At 38.3% G+C, this 21,731-nt stretch overlaps 2 protein-coding genes across 2 annotated transcripts; one reads left to right on the forward strand and one right to left on the reverse strand.

Annotated features, from left to right (window-relative positions):
* Positions 1 to 3,612: 3,612 nt before the first annotated feature.
* Positions 3,613 to 6,538, forward strand: LOC133836030 (putative gustatory receptor 98b). The gene is made up of 4 exons (XM_062266302.1): positions 3,613 to 4,822; positions 5,979 to 6,055; positions 6,114 to 6,281; positions 6,345 to 6,538. Exons 1-4 carry the CDS (start codon positions 3,958 to 3,960, stop codon positions 6,441 to 6,443), a joined length of 1,209 nt encoding a protein of 402 aa, XP_062122286.1. The 5' UTR covers positions 3,613 to 3,957; the 3' UTR covers positions 6,444 to 6,538.
* A 761-nt stretch (positions 6,539 to 7,299) lies between these two features.
* LOC133836029 (kinesin-like protein Klp98A) lies at positions 7,300 to 20,825 on the reverse strand. Its single transcript, XM_062266301.1, is given in 14 exon segments — positions 7,300 to 7,620; positions 7,623 to 7,817; positions 7,883 to 8,058; positions 8,123 to 8,787; positions 8,789 to 9,063; positions 9,123 to 9,236; positions 9,355 to 9,477; positions 9,628 to 9,801; positions 9,859 to 10,605; positions 10,666 to 11,101; positions 11,967 to 12,136; positions 12,208 to 12,521; positions 16,807 to 17,030; positions 19,955 to 20,825. Coding segments are annotated over 14 exon segments (3,708 nt in total). The 5' UTR covers positions 20,002 to 20,825; the 3' UTR covers positions 7,300 to 7,572.
* Between the last annotated feature and the right edge of the window lie 906 nt (positions 20,826 to 21,731).

The following is a 21,731-nucleotide window of genomic DNA, read 5'->3' on the forward strand; positions in this document are numbered from 1 at the left end:
AATATTTGGCAAGACCATTAACATAAATCAGTTGCAGCTTAAAAGCAACAGCAGCAGAGAAGAGGAACATTTACTGCCAGCTGCATACGTTTGCGGCAATCAGACGAAACTAATTTTGCTAATAAGCCGCAGGGCAGAGAAAGTGCACTAGATACAACAAGGATAATCACTAACTCATTCCAAACACACAGAGAACAAACAAAACAAAGTATAAAATACTGTTGTGCAGCTGCCACTTGAAGAGAGAGAGGAAAGAAAATTGATTTCGATTTGGGATTTCCAAATCAATACTCGAAACGTATGTTTCGACTGACAGGCAACATATTCATATTCATATGCAGAACGTGCTTGTCTTCTTCTTCTGCCCTCTTCTTTGGCTGTGCCACTTGAAAATCCTCTGAACCATTGTTGATATGGGTGCTGCTGCCTTGGCATCGAACTCGCTCTCGAACTCGGAACTCGAACTTGAGCCTAACTGAATCTTGTTATTCATTTAAATCAAAGCCAAAGTGGTTGGACAGAAAGAAGGAAAGACAGACAGATGGAGAGACATTGTGCTGAGCCCAATCTAAGGCAGCTAATCTGCATTGTCTTGTTGTAACATTGAAGAGAGACACATGTCGCATTGTCTTGAGCCTGCCAACCGCAAATGTAACTCGTCCATCTAAGGACAGGGACAAGGACAAGGACAGACAACTTGGGTTTGGGGCTCTGCTATTGATAATATGCTTAACCACATCATGCGAAGAGTACGTCTGGGCTTTTGCGGAATTTTCACTTTTTATTGTTTAAGCTTTCAGCACAGATTGTACGGCGCATTATTGAAATCCTTTTTCGTGCGCCTTAAGGATAACCAGCGAACACACATCTATACAATTACTCCACTCCACACACTCCACACTCTTCACTTAAGCTGCCATTGTTTTGCTTCCTTGGTTTGGGATTGAGATTGCCATGCTGCGGTGGCGTTTTCCGCACTTGAATTGTACAAAACAAAAGCCGTGTCGAGTATTGCAAAGTTATTTGAAAGCATTGATTACATATCGATGCCGCGCAGCTGAAATGTCTAGCCAGACGCTCAGCTCTCAACTCTCAACTCAACTCTCGCTAATACCACACAGACACACAAACAGCAAACGTTGGTTGCCAGCATGACAATTGATATTTCCTACAATTTTTAAGGAAAATTCTGCCGGTATGTTGTAACATAGGCAGCAGCTTTTCCCGCGATAACGAAATGTTTATGGATTTCTTTTTCGATTTCTTTTCGGCTTTTCGCCTTGCCTTCTTCCCATTTCCGGTGCTTATCTGATGCTGTTGGCAACAACAATTTGTTACACTTATCAATTAGAGGTGCAGGACCTACTCTATTTTACTCAATTTCGATTTGCCAAGGATTACAATTAAATTAAGTATACGCACTGGATGCAAAGCAAAGCAAAGCGAGACAGATCTGAAGTTACGATAATGTTGGTGATTTTATTTGTAAACATAAAAGCGAGATAACCAAACAAAGCTGGCAGTTGAATCGAATGATGATGAGTTGACAAAGCATGTGACTATGAGGGAAAACGCATATTAAGTATACGCATGGCAACGTCGCAAATTCAAAGGAGTGATTGAAGTGCGACTTTGAATGGATTTTTAATACATCTTTAAAAATGTGAATCAATTGTGTTATTTCGCGACTATTTCGTGCAGTGTACGAAACGAATTTCAACGTGACAACGCATGTGACTATGACGGAAAGCGCATATTAAGTATACGCATGGCAACGTCGCAAATTCAAAGGAGTGATTGAAGTGCGACTTTCAATGGAGTTTAAAAATGTAAATCAATTGTGTTCTTTCGCGACTATTTCGTGCAGTGTATGAAATGAATTTCAACGTGAAATTCATTTACCATTCACAGCTCATTGGGTCAAGTCTTTAAGCAGATTTTGCAGCTCAGAGGTTCAGCTCGGCGTGTCAGAATGAAAAATCGTGGAAATTTCATTAAGCTACGCGTAATTTTCGTTAATTTGTGCGTTAATTTAATAACATGTGAGTGCAGCAACAGCCACCGCCCTTTTGGCATATGTAGACGCAGCAATGCATATTAAAGTCGCCCATAAACAGAAAGGATGCAAAGATAGGAGAGCGAGAGAGAGAGAGAGACGTGCAAGCAAGCGGAAGGAGAGCGGGATGCATTGCAATTTAACGCGCAATGTCCACGGATATCCGTTTAATGGCCATGAATACATAAATAATAAAAATGTATTTGTTTATTACACGCACACAAACTCAGCCTGAAGTCAGCTTACATGCCTTTATGCGAATTTATTTACCTTTGCAAATAAAATATATTGGCTATTTTTCTGGTGTTGTTCCATTTTTTTTTTTTTTCCCTTTTTTTTTGGGTTGAACAGAATGCAATTTAAACAATACCCAAGTGTATTTATAATAAGCACAACAAAAGGCCATTAAAAAAACTATCTGCACGCGATGTGAAGCCATCGGCTTTTGTGTCAGCTTTGTCTCCTCCCGTTTCCCCTCTCTCTATCTCTCTTTTTTGGTCTGCGTGCACTTCCGTTTTCCTGTGGCTTGTTAAAAATTATTTAATTTTATTATATTTCAATAATTGTTTGCTGAATGAGAGCAGAGCACAATGCAGACCTGATTCTCTTCTCTTGCAATCTCATTCCCTTTCCCCAGTTCAAAGACTAATCTCGAGTTTGGTATATTAAAAATGCCATCGGGTTAGAGTTGGTGTTGGAGTTGGAGCTGTTAACAAGTGACATCTGCATGTGCTCCATTTACACAAAGTGCTTAATCAAGCAGAAAAGAAAAGGACTTGAAAGCGAACATCATCATGGCTGCCTCGTTCGTTCGTTCGTTGGAGTGGACTTAGAGCAAGACTAAAGTGAAGTAGTTTAAAATTAAAAAAGGACACATGATCCTGCCAATGGGCTGCCGGATGTCCGCGTATGTCCGAGTGCACTCGAGATTAGCAAGCGGCGGAGTGTACACTGAAAAAAAGATCAATTTCTGAAATCAAGAGAATACGTCTTAAAAATTGTGTTCTTAAAACTGAACCACTTTAAGAACAAATTCTTAAAACTAAGAACAATAATATGAAAAGTACTAGATTTAGGTTAAAAAATTCTGTTCTATTGCAAACCATTCTTCTTTGCAGTCTAGCAGAGAAGGTCCTGGATTTAAGAGCTGCACAAATCGATGATAAGTATTTCGTTAATAGAGTAATTAACATATATGTAACTGAATACGCTAATTAATGAAAAATTAGTAAAATAAAAAATAGTAATAAAAAACAATATAAAATGTATAATGTAATTTTATTCTAATTAACATTAAGATAGTAAAACCGAAAATAATAAAATATGTATATGATCTTATAAAAAGTTTTTTTTCGTACTAATAAGAACTTGGGTCTCATATCAAATGTTCTTGAAATCAAGAAGTGTTTTCTATCATTAAGATTTTTATGTTCTTGACCCTCCAAATTTCTTAGAACTTGAGCCATAATCTTGATTTTAAAACTGTTTTTTCAGTGTACGAGGGACAGGAGAGTGTTTTCATTTGATTTGGCTTGTCCAAGTCCTCATGCATGCAGCAAACACTCACACACACACACACACCTACAAGTGCTGTCTGCTGTCTATGTTGCCATTGCACAAACGGCTAAATGAAGAAAGGAAGTGGAATAATTGCTATGCAGAAACGAGTGCAGCAGCAGAACTAGCAGCACATTAATGGAAACCGAACAGAAACCAATTGCCAGCGATGAACATTTTCTATGCGCTGCAATTGTTACAATATGACAATTGGACATACAGAAAAGTTAAGCATCTTTTTATACGCTCGACTAAGCTGAGTATCTATACAATTAATCGCACAGAACTATGCGGTCAGGTGGCGTATACGTAATACACGTAATATTGATTGGCTCAGTCTCGCCATGGAGGGTCAACTGCTGGCAACATCGCGTCCCTATTTGCAGCTCTTCTCGCTGCTCACTTTGACTCCGCCGCCCAGCAGCTTTGGCATGAGTTCACGGAGCGGGCAACGGAAGTTCTTGCTGTCGATCTTCTCACTTTACAGCTGCTGCATTCAGCTGATCTCAGTCTGGGTGACATTCATCAATGTGGTTATACTTGCGATTGAGGTGCAAACCTTGGAGGTGACGGACTTTACCAACGCCTTGGGTTTGGTGCAGAAGATCTTTTACACGCTGCTGATGGCCACCAACTATGTTTATATATTCATCTACTACGGCAGATTGGGAGACATCTACAGGGAGATAGCAGCACTCGAGAAAGACATCGATGGCACCTTTCAATCCTTTGGCAGTAAGTGCAAGCAGCCCAATTTCCGCATCTATATGTTTAAACGCATCGGACTGTGGGCCATATTTATTGTGCTCGTCTTGCCACGTCTCACAATTCCTGTGCTCACTGACTTTATGAGTTGGCGCGATAGAATTCTCACCGAGTTCATAATAATTGTGCTGGAATTCAAGAGTATAGAGTACACGTTGTATGTGTTCTTAATAAGGGAATTGCTACGCAGACTGCGGCATAAATTGCTGCAACTGCAGCGAGAGCTGAGCAACTGCGAACAGCGTGCTTTGCTCCAGGCGCTGTGCCAGGCCATGAGACGCAACAAGCAGCTGTTGGGACGCATCTGGCTGCTTGTGGGTCAACTCGAGGGTTACTTCCTACTCCCCATGCTGCTGATCTTTCTTTATAATGGAGTATGCGTGCTGCACATTGTCAACTGGGCCTACATACAGGCGCTCAATCCCAACGATTGCTGTCGCTTCTGTAAGTGAAGAGTAACTCATTAATGACTTATTATACCCACTATCCACAGAGTAGAAGGGTATTATAACTTAGTGAATCCAGGAAATGTACATATGTAGCAGGCAAAAGGAGGCATTTCTGCTTTCTGTCCGTATGAAACACTGGATCTCTGATCGCCTACTGGTCTGAGTTGCATCGGCTAATATATATTACACTCTATGGTATATTTTGATGTAGTGATATATCAAAATACCAAAGATAGCATTCGGCATATTTTAAATATTTTTATATATAGTATTTTGAATGTAGTACTAAATCAATATCATTCGGTATATTTTCAGTATTCACAGATCAATATACCAAAGAAGATAGCATGTAGTTCTAAATCAATATACTAAAAATATCATGTGGTAGTATACCGAATTAGTATTTAGTATTTGTATATCAATATACCAATTATAGCATTCAGTATATTTTTAGTATTTCTATATATTTTGTCAATATATCAAAGTAGCATACCGAATTAATATTTAGTATTTGTATATCAATATACCAAATATAACATTCGGTATATTTTTAGTATTTATATATATTTTGAATGTGGTACTATGTTAATATATTAAAGATACCATTCGATATATTTTAAGCATTTATATATCAATACACCAATGAAAGCATTCGGTATATTTTTTAGTATTTTTTGGTATATTAATTGGTATGTCTTTAAATTAATACTGCACTGTTTTACTTTTATTCACAATATATATCAATATAATAAATATATCATTCGATATATTTGTGGTATATTTTGTGGCATATTTTGAAACTAAGACCCCACTGTTTAGCATTTATTCACAATATAAATCACTATACCAATGAAAGCATTCGGTATATTTTTAGTATTTTGTGGTATATTAATTCGGGTTGTCTTCAAATTAATACCGCACTGTTTTACTTTTATTCACAATATATATGAATATACTAAATATAGCATTCGGTATATTTGTGGTATATTTATTTGGTATATTTTGAAATTAAGACCCCATTTAGCATTTATTCACAATATAGTATATCAATATACCAAATAATTCCAATTCCGAATGGGTAGCGGGTATCTCACAGTCGAGCTCACTCGACTGTAGATTTCTTACATGTATTAATCATGAATTTATTGCAGATCGCGTTTTCTACTTGTTGATACTGCTGACGAACCTGCTGATACCCTGCTATGTCAGCCACAACTGCATCAGCTTGGCAAGTCACAGTTTATTTTACACACCCAACTCGCATTCTAATTGCAATTTACACACAGTATAATAGTTTCGGTCGCATTCTGCATAATATACGCTGTGGTTGCGGTCGCATTACACCGCAAGAGCTCAGCATGGTGGTCATGGAATATGCGCTGCAGCTGGAGCATTTAAAATTGCGCTTCACCTGCGGCGGTTTCTTCGACATCAATCTAAAATACTTTGGCGGCGTAAGTTTAATATGTGATTAATTAAAGGCACACTCTTCGAGTCTCATCGACTTTCGTTTCCAGATGGTTGTCACCATCATCAGTTTCACCATCATTTTAATACAGTTCAAGCTGCAAGCGTTGCTCGACACCAAACAGGCGGCTACGCAACGTAACGGATAAAGCTTAGCGCTGGTAAAGCTTTAAGCTCTGCACTTAACATTACGGTTAACAGCTGCTGTTAAGAATAAATTTCTGTGGTTTTAAATTTCGTATTAAATAAGTTTATTCAAACATTTAAACTATTATTGTTTCAATGCAATTCAATGTCAGTTTCAACGATCAATTGTCATAGAGCTAAGTGCTTAACCTAATCATTTATATTAGACTTATTAAACATTTCATGTTTTTGTTGCGGTTGCATTACATTTGCGGTTGCAATTGCGGTCAGTTGTACTCATAATTAGTGAAGTGTACTTATTTGTTTGTTTGTAATTGCGACGTTCGGGCTTATTGCTAAGTGCTCGATGCTTAGATGCTAAAATATTGCTTATCGCCTACTGCTAAATGTCTGCCTACCCAAAACCCACATCAGTGTTCTAATAGCTCTTTAGCTCGCTTACAACAACTAATCAAAATTTAGTACATGCTTTTTAATTGAAATGTTGAGTTTCGTACATTTTTGTTTTGGATTTGAAGTTCTTCATTCAATTGATAATCACAGACTGAATAACTGGAATAACTTATGCTTACGTATATGTTGTATATATATTTAACTAGTTCAAAAATTAGCTATTTAAAAGTTTGCAAACTAACAAACGAACAAACCAACTGAGCATTTTCATAGTTGGAATTTCAACTGTTTTTGTGTGGAAGTTATAACCGCATTGTATAAAGTTTACAGTATAATTATATAAAGATACATGTTAATGCCGTTGGCAGTTAGATTTACAATTAGTTTAAGGCTTCATACACTGATACACTGATTGGTTGCTTGGTTGGTTGATGGATTACACGCAGAGATTGCACAGCGATAGGAGTGAGTACGGGTATAAGATTATATATTCAAATAGTGGTATAAAAATAATAACATACTCGTATTTTGGAAGGACACTGGTGGTCTTACACATAGTACATGGTACATACAAGGTCTTACAGTCTACCGATTACCGTTTTACAGATTATCGATTCTCGATTACGGATTTTACTTGTCAAAACAGGTGCATTTGCTCGCCGATATAGCTGAGCAGATAGTACAAATAGATACATAGACACACTGTGGGCAGGAGATAATTCAGCAGTAGGTTAACTATTATCCCGTCCCATGCTTTCCGTTCTCGAACAGGCCTTTCTTGAAAAAAAAGACGACAGCTGTACGAGGGAGGCACGCGTCAGGCCCGGCCCACCGGGTCCCTCATAGATCGGACACTGCGGTATCTTCGAGCAGACGACGAAGAGTCGGCGCAGATACAGCTCGAGCAGACGGCGACGATGCTTGGCCACCGGCTCGCTGTTCGAGGCAAAGAGTTCGCGACGTGGAAATGGTAAAGCAGAGATCTGTAAAGGGAAAAAGGCAGGGATTACACTTCGTTATAATGGAAAGAATATTAAAGTAGACTCACCTTGGCCCCATAGCAGTGCTTCATGCAGAGATGCAGCTCACGAAAGCGACTATATCGACGCAGTATGTTGAGCTTGCCATCCGGCAGCGCAATGCGCACCTCATACTCATAATGCGTCTGCTTACCAGCTCCACGCATCACAAATGTGGGTATGGTGATAAAGTGTTCGCCCTCAGCTGCAAGAAGAGAATGAACTAAATGAGTTAAACTACTCAAATAAGCATCTAAGTATTCACTTACTGCACTCCCTTAACATGGACGGACAGGATCTGGTCATGCTGGGCGAGTAGCCTTGCGAATTGGAGTCCTCCATGCTGGTGGGACTCATCACACTCGAGCGCATAATGGAGCTGGCCATGTGGCCAGCACGTTCCTCCGCACAGCACAGAGCATGCGCCTCCAGATCCTGAACAGACTGCAGCAATTCCTGCTCCAATTGTATGTAGCTACGCTGTAAATCCTGCAGATCGGCAATCTGTTCATCCAGCTCCGTCTTGTTCACATCCGATTCGAGGTTCTTCATAATCAAGGCCTTTTGGGCCGCAATCTTGCGACGCTTTGCATGCAGCGGACAATAGGCTCGAGTTAGTCCCGGATACCGTCCTATTTCGCAGGACGAACAGGAGCCAGTCTCCTCGTCACTGGTGCGCATTTGATGTCGATGATTGGCTGCGACGCCATTCTGCAACAGCGCCTGATTGCGACTGTCCAAGCAGACGCCGCTGTCGCTCATCACGGCCTGCGAGCTGGGCGCACTTCCGCTGCTTGGACCCGCCGTGCAGGTGCGTGAAGTGTCCTCGCTGCTGCCGGAGAAGTCGTCCTTTCGCGTATCCTCCGCCTCGTCGCCAGCATCGCATGAGCAATTGCTCAGCGGCGACTGCTGACCCTCGGTGATGGTGGGCGAGAAGTCCGAGGGGGAAAGTATCACATGTTTTATACGTGTCCGACTTGGACACATCGTCCATCTCATTGGAGCTCTGCACTTGCAGTTGCATGCTCTGCTTCTTGGCCTTGATGCTCTGCGCTTCCTTCTCCCCCTCAATGCGCTCCAGTCGCAAGCGATCCAATTGCGCCTGAATTTCCAGCATGGTTTCGTCTACTTTAGCTATTTTGCTGGTGCTGGCATTGAGTATGCGCTCCTTCTCGGCTATCTGCTCGTCCAATCGTCGTATTTCCTCGTTCTATAAGTGATTTAAAGTAAGTAAATAAACTCTATTTAAGGATTTCTAGGCACACTCACATTTCTTCGTACTGTGTCCTTAATAAACTGCGCGGCAAACAAGTCCAGCGAGTCGGACACTTGCAGCAGCAACTCATCGTTGAGCGGCGTTCCCTCCTCGATTTTCATGCCCATCTGCAAAGTAGTTGCAATTGTTAGTAAACCAAACATTCAAGTAACTTAGCAAGCATTAAACGAAATATATTTAAAAATATAACAATATGTAATTAAATGAAAAGGAATGCGCACAAACCTCGTCTAGTTTGCCACAATCATGCAGTTCCTGCAATTCTTTGGCTACATACTCAGAGAAATCGCGTTTCTTAGAGTCGAGCTGTGTTTGAAACGCAGTAATTTGTCTACACACAATGTCGATCTAAAACGAAAATGAAACGAACAAAAATAAACGCATAAGGAAACGAAAGGCCAAGACATACAAATTAAATCATAATTTAAGCACTCAAAAACAAGCTTAACAATTTCAAATTGAATTCATGCCGTAAAATAGTTAAAGAACTCAACGCACCTGAACCTTCTCGTTGTTCTTCTCCCATAGCAGCATATCCTTGCGAGCAAGCAGCTCCTGTTCTCGGCAATTCAACAGCTGCATGCCATCCATTTTCTCGAGTTCCAAACGCTTCAGCTCTGCTGTCAATTTGTGCACTTTTGTCTTGTACTGATCGTGCATCTGAACTCGTTCCTAAAAGTGATGAAAATGTAATTAAATGTGAACTTTTGATACTTTCAGTTTACTTACCACATTCAGCTGCTTGAGCGCATTCTCAATAGTGTCTAAAATCTTGCGATTCTCATCCTGCAGCTCGGGATCATCGCGTGACATCGGACGCTGTGGATAATACTGGCGATCGGAGCGTTTGTAAGGCGATGAAGTGCTGCCCGTCATCGAGTCCTCATCCAAGTTGACGCTGCAAGACAGCAAATTCTCCCTCGACGAAGTGATCAACGATAAACGGGACATGTCGAGCTGTGAACGATTCAAATCCTTGCGCAGTTTCTCCGCCTCACTGGGATTGTTAAAGCGAAAGATGTTGGTGCGCCCAAGCAGTATAATGTCGCCCTGCGATATCTGCTTGGGCTCGTCAATGAGATGCGCATTCACCCAGCACTGCGCTTGCGGACAGGGATGCAGTGTGGCCACGCCTCCTTTCAGCACAATGCTGCAGTGCTGCGGTCTTATGCCATCGCCCACAAGTTCAATGTGTGGCGCCAGCTCGGCATCCTCGGTGCCAATGCAGGTCTCGCCTTCTTTCAGGCTGTAAAGCGTCACTCCGGTAGTCACATCGTTGTGTATGCCAATCAAATGGGGAATCTCCGAGTCGAGTACGACTCCCACACCTGATTTACGCAAGCCAAGACTCTTCTGCTCCTGCAATATGGATTGTGCCACCTTCCACTTCTCCGTCCACTCCTCCGTGAGCACTTTCTCCTGCGCCTCCTTCTTCTGCAGATCAGCAAGTACCTTGAGCGAAGGCTGCAGCGAGTGCTAAAAGAGAAAACCAACAAATTAATAAGGAATTAAGTAATTCAATTTTAATTTACTTACAATATCTCCTGTCAACATCGACTTCAGCTTGTTGATCTCCTCCCTGAGCTCGCGGATCAGCTTCACATTGGCATCTTCGTTTACAGTTGGCTTGTTGATAATGTTCTTGGCTCGATTCGCATAGCGCAACGTGCTCAATGTTTCGCTGTAATTGCAATCCGCTGGCGACAAAGCAGCTATCATAATGGTCTTGCTGTTGCCACCCAAACTGTCCTTGAGCAGCCAGGTGAGAATGGAGTCGCGATAGGGAATGTAGAGCACACGCTTTGTGCCGCTGTTTGGCGTCGTTGCCAGCGAGGTAGAGTTGTGCATGTGAGCGGCGCTCGTCTGTTCCGCCAACGCCGAGATGACGCTGCCCAGCGTCACCAGAGATTTGTTAATGTGGGCGCCCTCCTTCAGTCGCTGTCCCGTCGCTCCTGTGGCATTGGCACGCTCACTGGAAGAAAGTAAAATGTATAAGTTAGTGATTGAACTTGTAATCAGAGCTGTCAATTCTAGCTTCAAATCTAATCTGGTATTTTATGTTGATCGATTGCAGGTGAACAACTGTGGGCTACAAAGACATGCTGCTATTAATATTTTAATGTTGTTGACATAAGTAAGTACAAATTGCGTCGCTAACTTTCCTTTTCTTAATCTAAGCAAATTTAACGGATTCATAATTAATATCACATTCTTACAAATGAAACGAATTTATCGATTAAACAAATACATTTTGCTGTTGCTAATCATGTCAAAGTAAAAGTGATGCACAAATTAAAGTGTAAATAATGCAATTTCTACTCAAATTCGAAGAAGAAATACATCTTGCTGGAGCCATCACAATCTTGTTAATATTAAAGTAAAAGCATGACACAAATTGCGAAGGTAAAGAATGATTTTCTCACTCTACACGAATTTAACAAAATTATCGGTTAAGTTCATCAATTCAGTAATATAATTAGTACAATAATTGAACGAAATTGTTGCCTATCTTGCTGTTAGTGTTTAAATCTCATTATCATTGATTCTTACCCTAAACGAACATTACAAAATTGTCACTTAAATTTATAAATTCATTAATCAAATTTCTACACGAATTGTACAAACCTATTTTCTAATTAAATGCTACATTCGAAGCTATTTAAAACCGATGATATATTATGCGTTTGCACTACTTTTTTCTTGTCTACTTTTTGTAAATTGTTTAACTTTTTGTTAGCCTATGGCAAACATATAGTTTTGTCTTTTCAAAAGTTGCCAAAGTAGTTGCTCCCTACTCGTCGTAACAATGGCAATAATTTCATGCTCCGCTTACGCACCTGCCAGCCAAGTCGACCAAATGGATCTTGGAGACTGTCTCGCTTGGCATGTCATTCATGAAGACGGCCTGCACAAATGTGATCGTGAAGATGGCGTGACTGCGACTGCTCGTATCGTTCATGTTCGTGCTCGCCGTGGTGCGATGTGCATTGCCCCTCGCAATGCATTCCTAATGCCAAAGAAGGAATTTCAATTAATAAACGTAATAAATTGTTACAAATTTCCATTTGCTTCACTCACCTGTATCTCCTCAAAGTCGGACACTGCGTGCTGCGACAGATTCTCTACATAAGGCCCAAGACTGCGATGTTCACGCACTCGCAACGCGTGTCCTGTGCTCTGTGCTGCGAGCAGATCCTTGACACGCTCGTTGTAGATCTCCAGGTAACTTGCGTGTGTGCGATATCCGGTTCCTGACTCCTGGCCCACTTTCATGCGTGCAAAGAGCTCCTCGCAGATGCGCGGTATCAATCCAGGATTGTTCGGGGTGCCCATCATGGTGAACGTCTTGCCAGAACCGGTTTGGCCATAGGCAAACACACAGGCATTGTAACCTGACGAGGAAAACACAAATCACAAAAGGTCAGAGGTGGTATATCTAATGTTAATGTGAGGCAGTCATTGCATGCAACACGCTTGCAACAGATGGTGTGCTAGTTTAATTTTATGAGCCTAGGATTTAAGCTCGTTTTGCACGTAATTATTTCTCTCCGACGAGCAGTCGCAAATTTCAAAGGACAAGGTTAGACTGTCTGCCTCATAAAAGCGATTGCAAAGCGAGCTATCGAATTGCGCTCGAGGGCGCTCGAAAAGTCTTTAAAGTATTTTAATTATTTTTAAATTGAGTTGTGCAAATGCTCGAGTAAAAAGCAATTCCCCAGACAAAGTAAATGCTCTCCAATTACTGCAGCAAATTAACTAAGCGAAGAGAGTCGAATTAAGACCCCAAAAATGCGTCTGTCCACAATAACAATAATTGCAGTTATTTTTGGGGGAAAACATTTTCAAGTCTAGACAAATTATTTTGCCATTTGCTTGCATAATGAATGCGCATTTCTAAAATAAACCTCAGCAAAATATATGTCAAGATAACAAATAGAAAGCTGTCTGTCAAACTTAACAATGGAATTTCTTAAAGAGGTAATAAAGTTGAACTAATAAGCATGTCAAAACAATTGTAAAAAATAAGCTTTAAATGTATAGAAAATATTTCATTTAAAAACACGTAAAAATCAATTGTTATTCATATTTAAATATATGATTAATGTATTCTAAATATATTGAAAAACTATTTAGCTATGGGATGACAAATAATGAAACGAAATTAAGCATTATTTATATGTTTGAATATATTTCATTTGTGGTTGACAAATAATGCAATCCATATATATTTATTATATGAAAATGAAAAATTCTCTTACATAGTTCTGTTTAATAAATGATTGAGATATAATTCTATCTTTATATATTTATGTAATAAATTTTAAGGAAAACTCTCTTATTAATTATTGAGAAATATTTGAATCTATGTAAAGTTGAATACATATATTTAAGGAAATATTTCTTTCTATACATATAGTAACATATAGTAGATATTTAATAAGTGTTTGACGGACACCCATTTATATAATACTTATTTATTTCTATTCAAATTCTTGGTTGATGAAAAAACAATCATCTTCAAAATTCATTATTAACATTACTTTGCAGACAAAATCAATTAATTTTCTTCATTTCTCATGCTCAAGTTGCATTTTTTTTTATCAAAACTCAATGCCAAATCAAAGTTGAAGTGTTTAATCACACTCCTAGCTAATTGCGAAAATAATGATTTGACGTTAGCTCAATGTACATACGTTCTTTAATTCCTATTTCAATATGACGTAGTGATTACGCAATTTTATGGCTCGATTGTAAAACCTCTAATATGGTTATATTGAGAACAAACGTATAAAGAAATTAGCTAAATGTTGACTCACAACGTTAAGCGCATGATAAATTGTTGGTTTAAAGAGAGGCAGGTGTTGAATGTGATGATGAGGATGAATGCTGTGAGGTGACGCGACGTTGCATATAAAAAGCAAAGTAAGAAAACTACAGTTGAGTGTACTCGACTGTGAGATACCCGTAATAAAAGGAAGACAATGTGGTATTATTCTAAAAATATACTAAATAATGTACTGCAAAAATACTAAACAAGTAAGAAACAGATACCCGATACTCGTTTCGAATATAAGCAAAACAGTGCGGTATTATTTTTAAAATATACCAAATGAATATACCACAAAAATACTAAAAAAAAATATACCGATGGCTATAATTGGTATATTGATACATATTATGTATAAAAGCAAAACAGTGCGGTAATAAGTTAAAAACATACCAAATTAATATACCACAAAAACACTTAAAATATACCATAGGCTACATGAAAGCAAAGCAGTGCGGTATTAATTTGAAGTTATGCCAAAAGCAATATACCACAAAATACTAAAAATATACCGAATGTGTATATTTGGTATATTGAATAGTACTACATGGAAAATATAACAGAGTACAAAACATACCAGATTACCAGTCAAAGCTACTAACATTGATTTTAATCATCTCATCATCATCTCGGTTGATGACTCTGATCAAGAATATATATCTTTTATAGGGTGCGAGTTGTGTACTTTTATAATACCCTTCTAACCTATGGCTAGAGGGTATAAACACTTTTACTGTAATTGCAGCTCAAGTGTCAGACTGCAGACAGTCAGAGAGACAGTCCAAGAGACAGATGAGTCGCAACCAATGGGCGTTTAAGCACCTCAACAGCTTGCTTATTGTGCAGGGGACGACTCAGAGATTGCCTCTCGGGCCAAAACAACGTCATCCGAGACCGCACAAGTGGCGCAACAGCAACAACAACAGACAGCAGCATCAACGGCAGCGACAGCTACAATTGCTTAGCCAAGTTACTGCCGCATTTGGCCAGTCAGCAACATGGCTCGAAAATGTGTGTGTGTGTGGACATCACTTGCAGTTTTGTTTTGTTTTCGTTGTGTTGTGTTGTCATTCCCACTCGAGCAATCTTGGCTCGGGTAATTTGATATTGAAAGCGTGCCAACAACAACAACAACAGCAACAAAAACAAAAAACAGCTGTTCCATTTCGCTTGGCATTTTATTCAGTCGTAGGCGAAAGTTAGTTTTGGTTTTTCGGCATAGTTTTTCGCCATAGCAGCAGCAACAACAATAATAGAAATTCAGCTGTTACAGTTTACAGTTTTCTGCTGGTGGGTTTTCCTCTCGAGGCACGAGTGAAAGCGCATAAAATATTACGCACTGGTGGAAATCTTCGCCAGGCACGTGACAGTCGTCAGTCGTGTCGACAATCAATCAACGCTAATCTCCTCTATTCCAACTTCAACTTCAACTCCAACTACAGCTGATAGTAAAACAGCCACAACTAGACTTTGCCCATATTACGTAGCCGCAGTGTTAGGCGGAAATTTGCATGATTATTGAGGCATAGACGAGCACGCCAAAAGCGAGTAGCGTTTTTTTTTTGCTTTTTATACCCGATACCCAGAAAGGTAGAAGGGTGATTATAAATTGTGCCTCCTTTGGTATAGTCGTATATGAATATACTAAATATAGTGTTTGGTATATATTAAGTATATTTGTGGTGTATTGATTTGATATATTTTAAAATTAATGCCATACTGAGCAAGTCAAAAGCTAGCAGCATATACCGTTTTCTTCCTGGTATATTTTGCACTCTATGGTATATTTTTAATGTGGTCCTATATGAATATACTAAATATAGCCTTTAGTATATATTAAGTACATTTGTATACTAAATTAATAGTAGTGTATAAAAGCGAGCATGAGTAGCGTATATTTTCTTTTTAATACCCGCTACGCAGAAGCGAAGAAGCGTATTATAACTTTGTGCCTCCTTTGGTATATTTTGCACTCTATGGTATATTTTTAATGTAGTCGTATATTAATATACTGAATATAGTCTTTGGTGTATATTTAGTATATTTGTGGTATATTGTAATGGTATATTTTAGACGCCAAATACGGCACTGCTACCGCCAAAAGGTAGCAGCGTAGTAACAGCATGGTATATAAAGTAGTCCTATATGAATATACTAAATATAGCATTTGGTTTATATGCATATTGGTATATATTTACTATTTTTGGGGTATATTGATTTAGTAGCGAGCTGCGAGTAATATTTTTCCTTATACAGTTTGAATATAATACTATATCAAAATACCAAAAGTAACAATTTCTATATTTTTAGTATTTTTGTGGTATTTTCAATGTGGTACTATTTTAATATATCAAATATAACATTCTATATATTTTCAGTAGTTTTAATTTAGTAACATATTAATATACCATATATAATTTGGTATATTTTTAGAATTTTTGGTGTTTATTAATTTGGTATATTTTCAAATCAATAGAAATATATCATTCTGTATATTTGTAGTATTTTTGGTATTTTTAATTTTCGTAATTTGGTATATTTTTAGTATTTTTGATGTTTATTAATTTGGTATATTTTAAAACCAATACTATACTATTTAGCATTTATTCACAATTAATATCAGGTATCTCAAAGTCGAGCCCACTCAAGTCTATCTTTCTTTCTAGTTATTTTTAGACACGCAGCGAAAATTCGGGAAACATCAAAGAGCGCAAAATCAAAAAGCAAAAGAAAACAGCGACTGACTGACTGACTGATTGTTCGACCGACTTGTCTTTTGTCTTGTCAATCTGTCAAAGTCAGGGGCAAATTGTTTGGGCTGAGTCATCGCTGGGTTGAGTTGAACTCACCTTCGTAGGCACAATCGACGACATCGTTGCCCAGATCGCTGTACACTTGCTCTTGGGTGGCAAAGTGTGAATCCTCCGCATCGAATGACCAATACGAATAGTCAAAGGTGAAGTCATGATGCGCTTCTCTGCCAGCATCGCGAATGGATTGCAAACGAGGCTTCACCAGTCGTGTCTTCTTGTTCTCCATCTCCACAATGAGCTGGGCGTCCATGTCATTTTCACTGCAAGAAATAGAAGAGAGAGAGAGAGAGAGTATAAGTTGGGGAGTGACATTAAAATACCCTGTAAACGACCTTGGACCCAAAAAATTAACAAGCAAAAAAGGAGAAGCATGGGAGAACAGCTTGTTGTCGTTTGTTAGCTAGCATTCTCTAGGGCCCCATTAACTTGGCTCGCAACGACCTGGCCATAATAAATAGCGCTATTTATAAGCATTTTGCATGATCTGGAAAAATGCTAAATGACGCGCGATGTCGAGAATCCATAGGAGGTAGCAAATAACAACACAACAGAGAGAAAAACAAAAAAAATAGATTTTTCACGCGGTCGTTGCATGTGCCACGCGGTTGCATGTGCCACCCAATTCGAGACAAACTTGCCGCCAGTTTGACTCTGTCAATGGCCCCCGGACACAACAACTCAGTATCATTTTATTACTAATTCTTGGCATTTCTACTTTTTATCTGCCTTCTGCGCTTCTTGCCCCCATTTGTGGCAACAATTTTAGGTCATTCCTCTTGCTGCTGGCTGCTCATAGACTGAATGCGCATCGCATCGTCAGCTCAAACACACTCGTCGTATTCTCTCCACTCATTGCCTGCGAGTGGTTTTAATTTTTAATCTGTTTGTTTGCTTTGGCTTTGCTTTGACTCAGTTTATTGCGCACATTTGCCTCCTTAGTATGTTATCTCAATCTGTGGCGCTGATTTGTGCCTTCATTCCAACAAACCTCACACCACAAAACCCCAAACTATAAACACACACCAAACAGCGCCTTCAATTATGACCAAATTTGTGAGTCAGCAGCAAATGAATGAATCGCTTGCTGGCAAAACTTCACAATGAATATGGAAGTTGCTTGCAAATTGTTATTCGCGTGCATAAAATACTCATAATACTCGTCAGCTACAGCTTACAATAATATATTTTTATACTACATCTTTTCCATATTCGCGAAATCGCAGCGAAAATTCGAGTTGAACTCTACATACTGCGCATCCGTATATTCAATTGTTAATTATACTTATTTTGCTACGATTTTTTTGCGAGCAACGTGCGCTCTTCCATGACTACACTGGGAGAAAAGGAGAGACAGTTTGGATAGACATACTTTTTATGCAACATATTGTTTGTGTATCATTTTAAGAGTGAGTTTTAAGTAAGATTTGTACAAATCTTTGTAAACTTCAATTGCATTTGATGGAACTTTCGTTTATTATCCAATTCTTATATACAAATAATTCCTGAATCTAATATACAATCTATAGAAAATTATCATTTCAGAATAAATTCTCTTTTTAATTTAAAAAATATATACTATTTTTAATATAAATTAACATTGAATTGTGAAAAATACTATATTATAAAATACATAATGTCAATACTTATGCCTATTCTTAAAAATACTATTTTATACTTAAGGATTTTTGGCAGAAACTAAATAATACCAACATTTATGCCTTTTCTAATCGAAATATATTTTAAATCTCGAAATATTCGTAGTATACATCTAAATGTTTAAATATCTGTAGACTATTAAGAAACTCTAATAAAAGATTTGAAGATATTTTATACACATTTTAGTATACATTCTAACCTGCAGTATTTTAATATCAAAATATACCTCACATAATTTTACCAAACTTCAACATATCAAATAAAAATATCTATATATCTTAATGATATATGTCAAGATATTTTAAACACATTTTAGTATATATTCCAACCTTCAGTATTTTTATATCCAAATATACCATACATAATTTTCCTAAACTTTAGCATATCAAATGAATATCTCGCAGTGTATTTTATGTGTGACTTTGCGTTCGTAAAATCGATTAGATAGTAAGTGCTATCAGAGGCAACTACTCGAATATTTGAACCATACATCATAGAAACAAAAAAACACAATTAGCTATTAAAAACTATGCAAGCAATATTTAAAAAGCTTTTATTATTTCCTGTTTCCCGACAGACAACACAAGAGATAAAGTATTTTCTTGCAGTGCACAGCCTTTGCAAACAAAACAGCAAAAATGCTTAATAATATGTATTTGCATACAAGCATGGCTTCGTTAAGCATACGAATGTGTGTGTGTGAGTCTGTTTGCATGTGTGTGCGTGCAGTACTAAGCTGAGCCACATTTGTGAACTGCTTTACATAGCAGCAAGCAGATGACCGATGACGTCATCAGCACTGCACATTAGAGAACGTACGCAAATTGAGAGGAAGTGTGCGAGAGGGAGATAGATAGAGAGAGTGATATTCGCACCTGTAATCACAATTAACACAAAATGAGAGGCCATTAAAAGAAGCTAAATTTGTGTGTATATTGAATGTATACGTCGTTTTTGTTTTTTTGTGTTTGCCACAATCGAATGAGATGAATGACATCATAAGAGAAGTGCTTCATCTTTTGTTGGCTTTGTTCGCCTGCTTTGTATGCGGGTTTAAGCCAAACAACCGAAAAAAGAGCTGAAAAGTAACTGTGCCAAATCCAACGACATGATAAACATACAAAAAAGAGCGCTTGCTAGACGAGCGTCATAAACAACCGTAAGATTTTTCGGTTTAATGCGGCTTTCAAAGAGGGGCAAAAAAACCAAAAAAAAACATACGCTGACTGCTTGCTCAACAAATTGTTGGCCAACAAAAATACAAGAAACAAGAACTTGGCAACGTCAGCAGCGTAACTGATTTTTTGGTGAATGGCCGCAGACTTTTTAATTTTGATTTTTTTTATTTTATATTTTTCTGGGTATTTTACATTTATTTAGTGTGTAGTTTTTTTTTTAATTGGAAATGCGCAACAGTTGCTTACGAGGGGCGTTTTTTTGCCGCCTTATCTAAGTGGAAACACTCGCCGCCCAATTCCAATTGGACTGCATATTGAAATTCTAATTCCTATACAAGCAGTTCACTCACCGTGAGTTAAAGGGGCGAACCCTCACAGCAACCTTGAGCGACGACATTTTGGGTGGTTGTTTGGCTCTGCTTCTAGTTGGTGTCGCTGTTGTTGTTGTTTGGCTCTGCTTCTTCCACTGCTTCTATTTCGTGTTGTTGATATTCCTTTTTCTGCAGCGCTATGTGGATTGTGGGTAGGATGAGGGGGAGGGAGGCAGACGGTGTGTACAGTACGGCGACGTAATTTTGGTTTTTGTTTTTGTTATTTGCACACAAAACACAACACAGAAAACACACACCTCGTTACGATATTTCTCGTTTTCTTGCTTTTGTTTCTATGTATCTTGTATGCAGTATTTGCGCGTTATTATTTTTGTTGTTGTTGCTGTTGGCCTTGTTATTAGTTTGTTTTTCTTTTCGTTGTCTTGTGCATCGTTGTTTCATCGTCCGTCACACTTAGAGCAACAGCAACGAGCCAAGCACATAATAATAATAATAATGATTGTACACAATTTGATTCACTTGCACCTTTCATTGTTTATTGTTGCCCACAACAGCAACAGCAGCAGCAGCCACAGCTGCAGTCGACGTCGCTGCCAACGTCGTCGCAGTCAAGCAGAGTCCAGCACTCACAAACACACACACACGAGCCCTCGAGATGTGAGTTCTGTGTGTGTCCCGCATATGTGTTTGTGTATTGATGTCAATTAAGATGTAATTTGCCTTTAGTATGCAATGTGTATTATGAAAAAACCACTATAACTCAAAAGAAAGGGCCACTTAATTAGCACAATTGCGCCAGTTTGCGCATTACGAACGAATTTTGAAATTTTATGCACAATTTTTTACTGCATTTTGTGCGCGTTCCGATATATCTCATCACAAAATCTTCTTCTTACTGCTCAAAGTCCAGCGTGACCGCAAGACAAAATTTCAGTATGGACTATTTTACACACAACCAAATGGTCACACTGTCTAAGAAAACAGTGCTGGATAACGTGCAATATAATGCAACAACTGTTATAATAAAAATGACTAGCATACAAAAATACATTTTGAGTAAACAAAATATTAATAATTTGTTGAATAACATTTTTTAAATGAATATGCCACCCCTTATTTATTAATTAACAACAATTCAAATATTTAACGTTAAGTGTAGTGAACAGAAAAGGTTCGACGTAGCAGTTTACCGCTTGCACTGCTTCCCGACCGTTACACTGCTTGCTGGGTGCGCCATCTAAATTTTAAATTATTATCCAACATATTTTGAGTAACAAATAGAACGTCAAAAATAGATAGATTTTAAATATAAGAATGATTTAATTGCATTAAATTGGTTATATATAATATTCTTACAACTTCACAAATCAGTCTAAATCTAGTCGGAATATCTAAAATTATTCTAAATATAAAAAAAACTTCCGTTTGAATCTTAAATGAAAATAGTTTCGTTTTGACATTTTGTAGACTTTGCTTCCCGTTAGCTTCCTCAAATTAAACTCAACTTCTATCCAAATAACAGTTGAGAAGTGCAACGCAAATATTTTCTAAATCAATTAGACTTAATTATTTATTAAACTGTTTTTCTTTTACTCACAACGCTGTTCGTTGACCGCACGCACACACTTGAGCAACGCCTACCATAAAGATGCAAGTGAGTAGACTCAAGTGTATACCCTGTAAAAGCGGCACGTGTAAAAGGGGTGTAATTAAAGCACAGATTAATTGTTTATTTCAGCTGTTGAGCCAAACATTTCCGATTGCTGTCTGCAAATAATTAAATTTGTGATCCAAG

The sequence above is a fragment of the Drosophila sulfurigaster genome, chromosome 2R (genome assembly GCF_023558435.1).
Source record: "Drosophila sulfurigaster albostrigata strain 15112-1811.04 chromosome 2R, ASM2355843v2, whole genome shotgun sequence".
NCBI classification, from domain to species: domain Eukaryota; kingdom Metazoa; phylum Arthropoda; class Insecta; order Diptera; family Drosophilidae; genus Drosophila; species Drosophila sulfurigaster.

What these genes read in the sequence shown, in the direction of transcription:
- LOC133836030 (XM_062266302.1), top strand. Translation starts at nt 3,958, where the DNA reads ATGGAGGGTCAACTGCTGGCAACATCGCGTCCCTATTTGCAGCTCTTC. An exon ending in GCCACAACTGCATCAGCTTG is followed by an intron (nt 6,056 to 6,113) that starts GCAAGTCACAGT and finishes ATTTACACACAG; the next exon opens with TATAATAGTTTCGGTCGCAT. An exon ending in ATCTAAAATACTTTGGCGGC is followed by an intron (nt 6,282 to 6,344) that starts GTAAGTTTAATA and finishes TTTCGTTTCCAG; the next exon opens with ATGGTTGTCACCATCATCAG.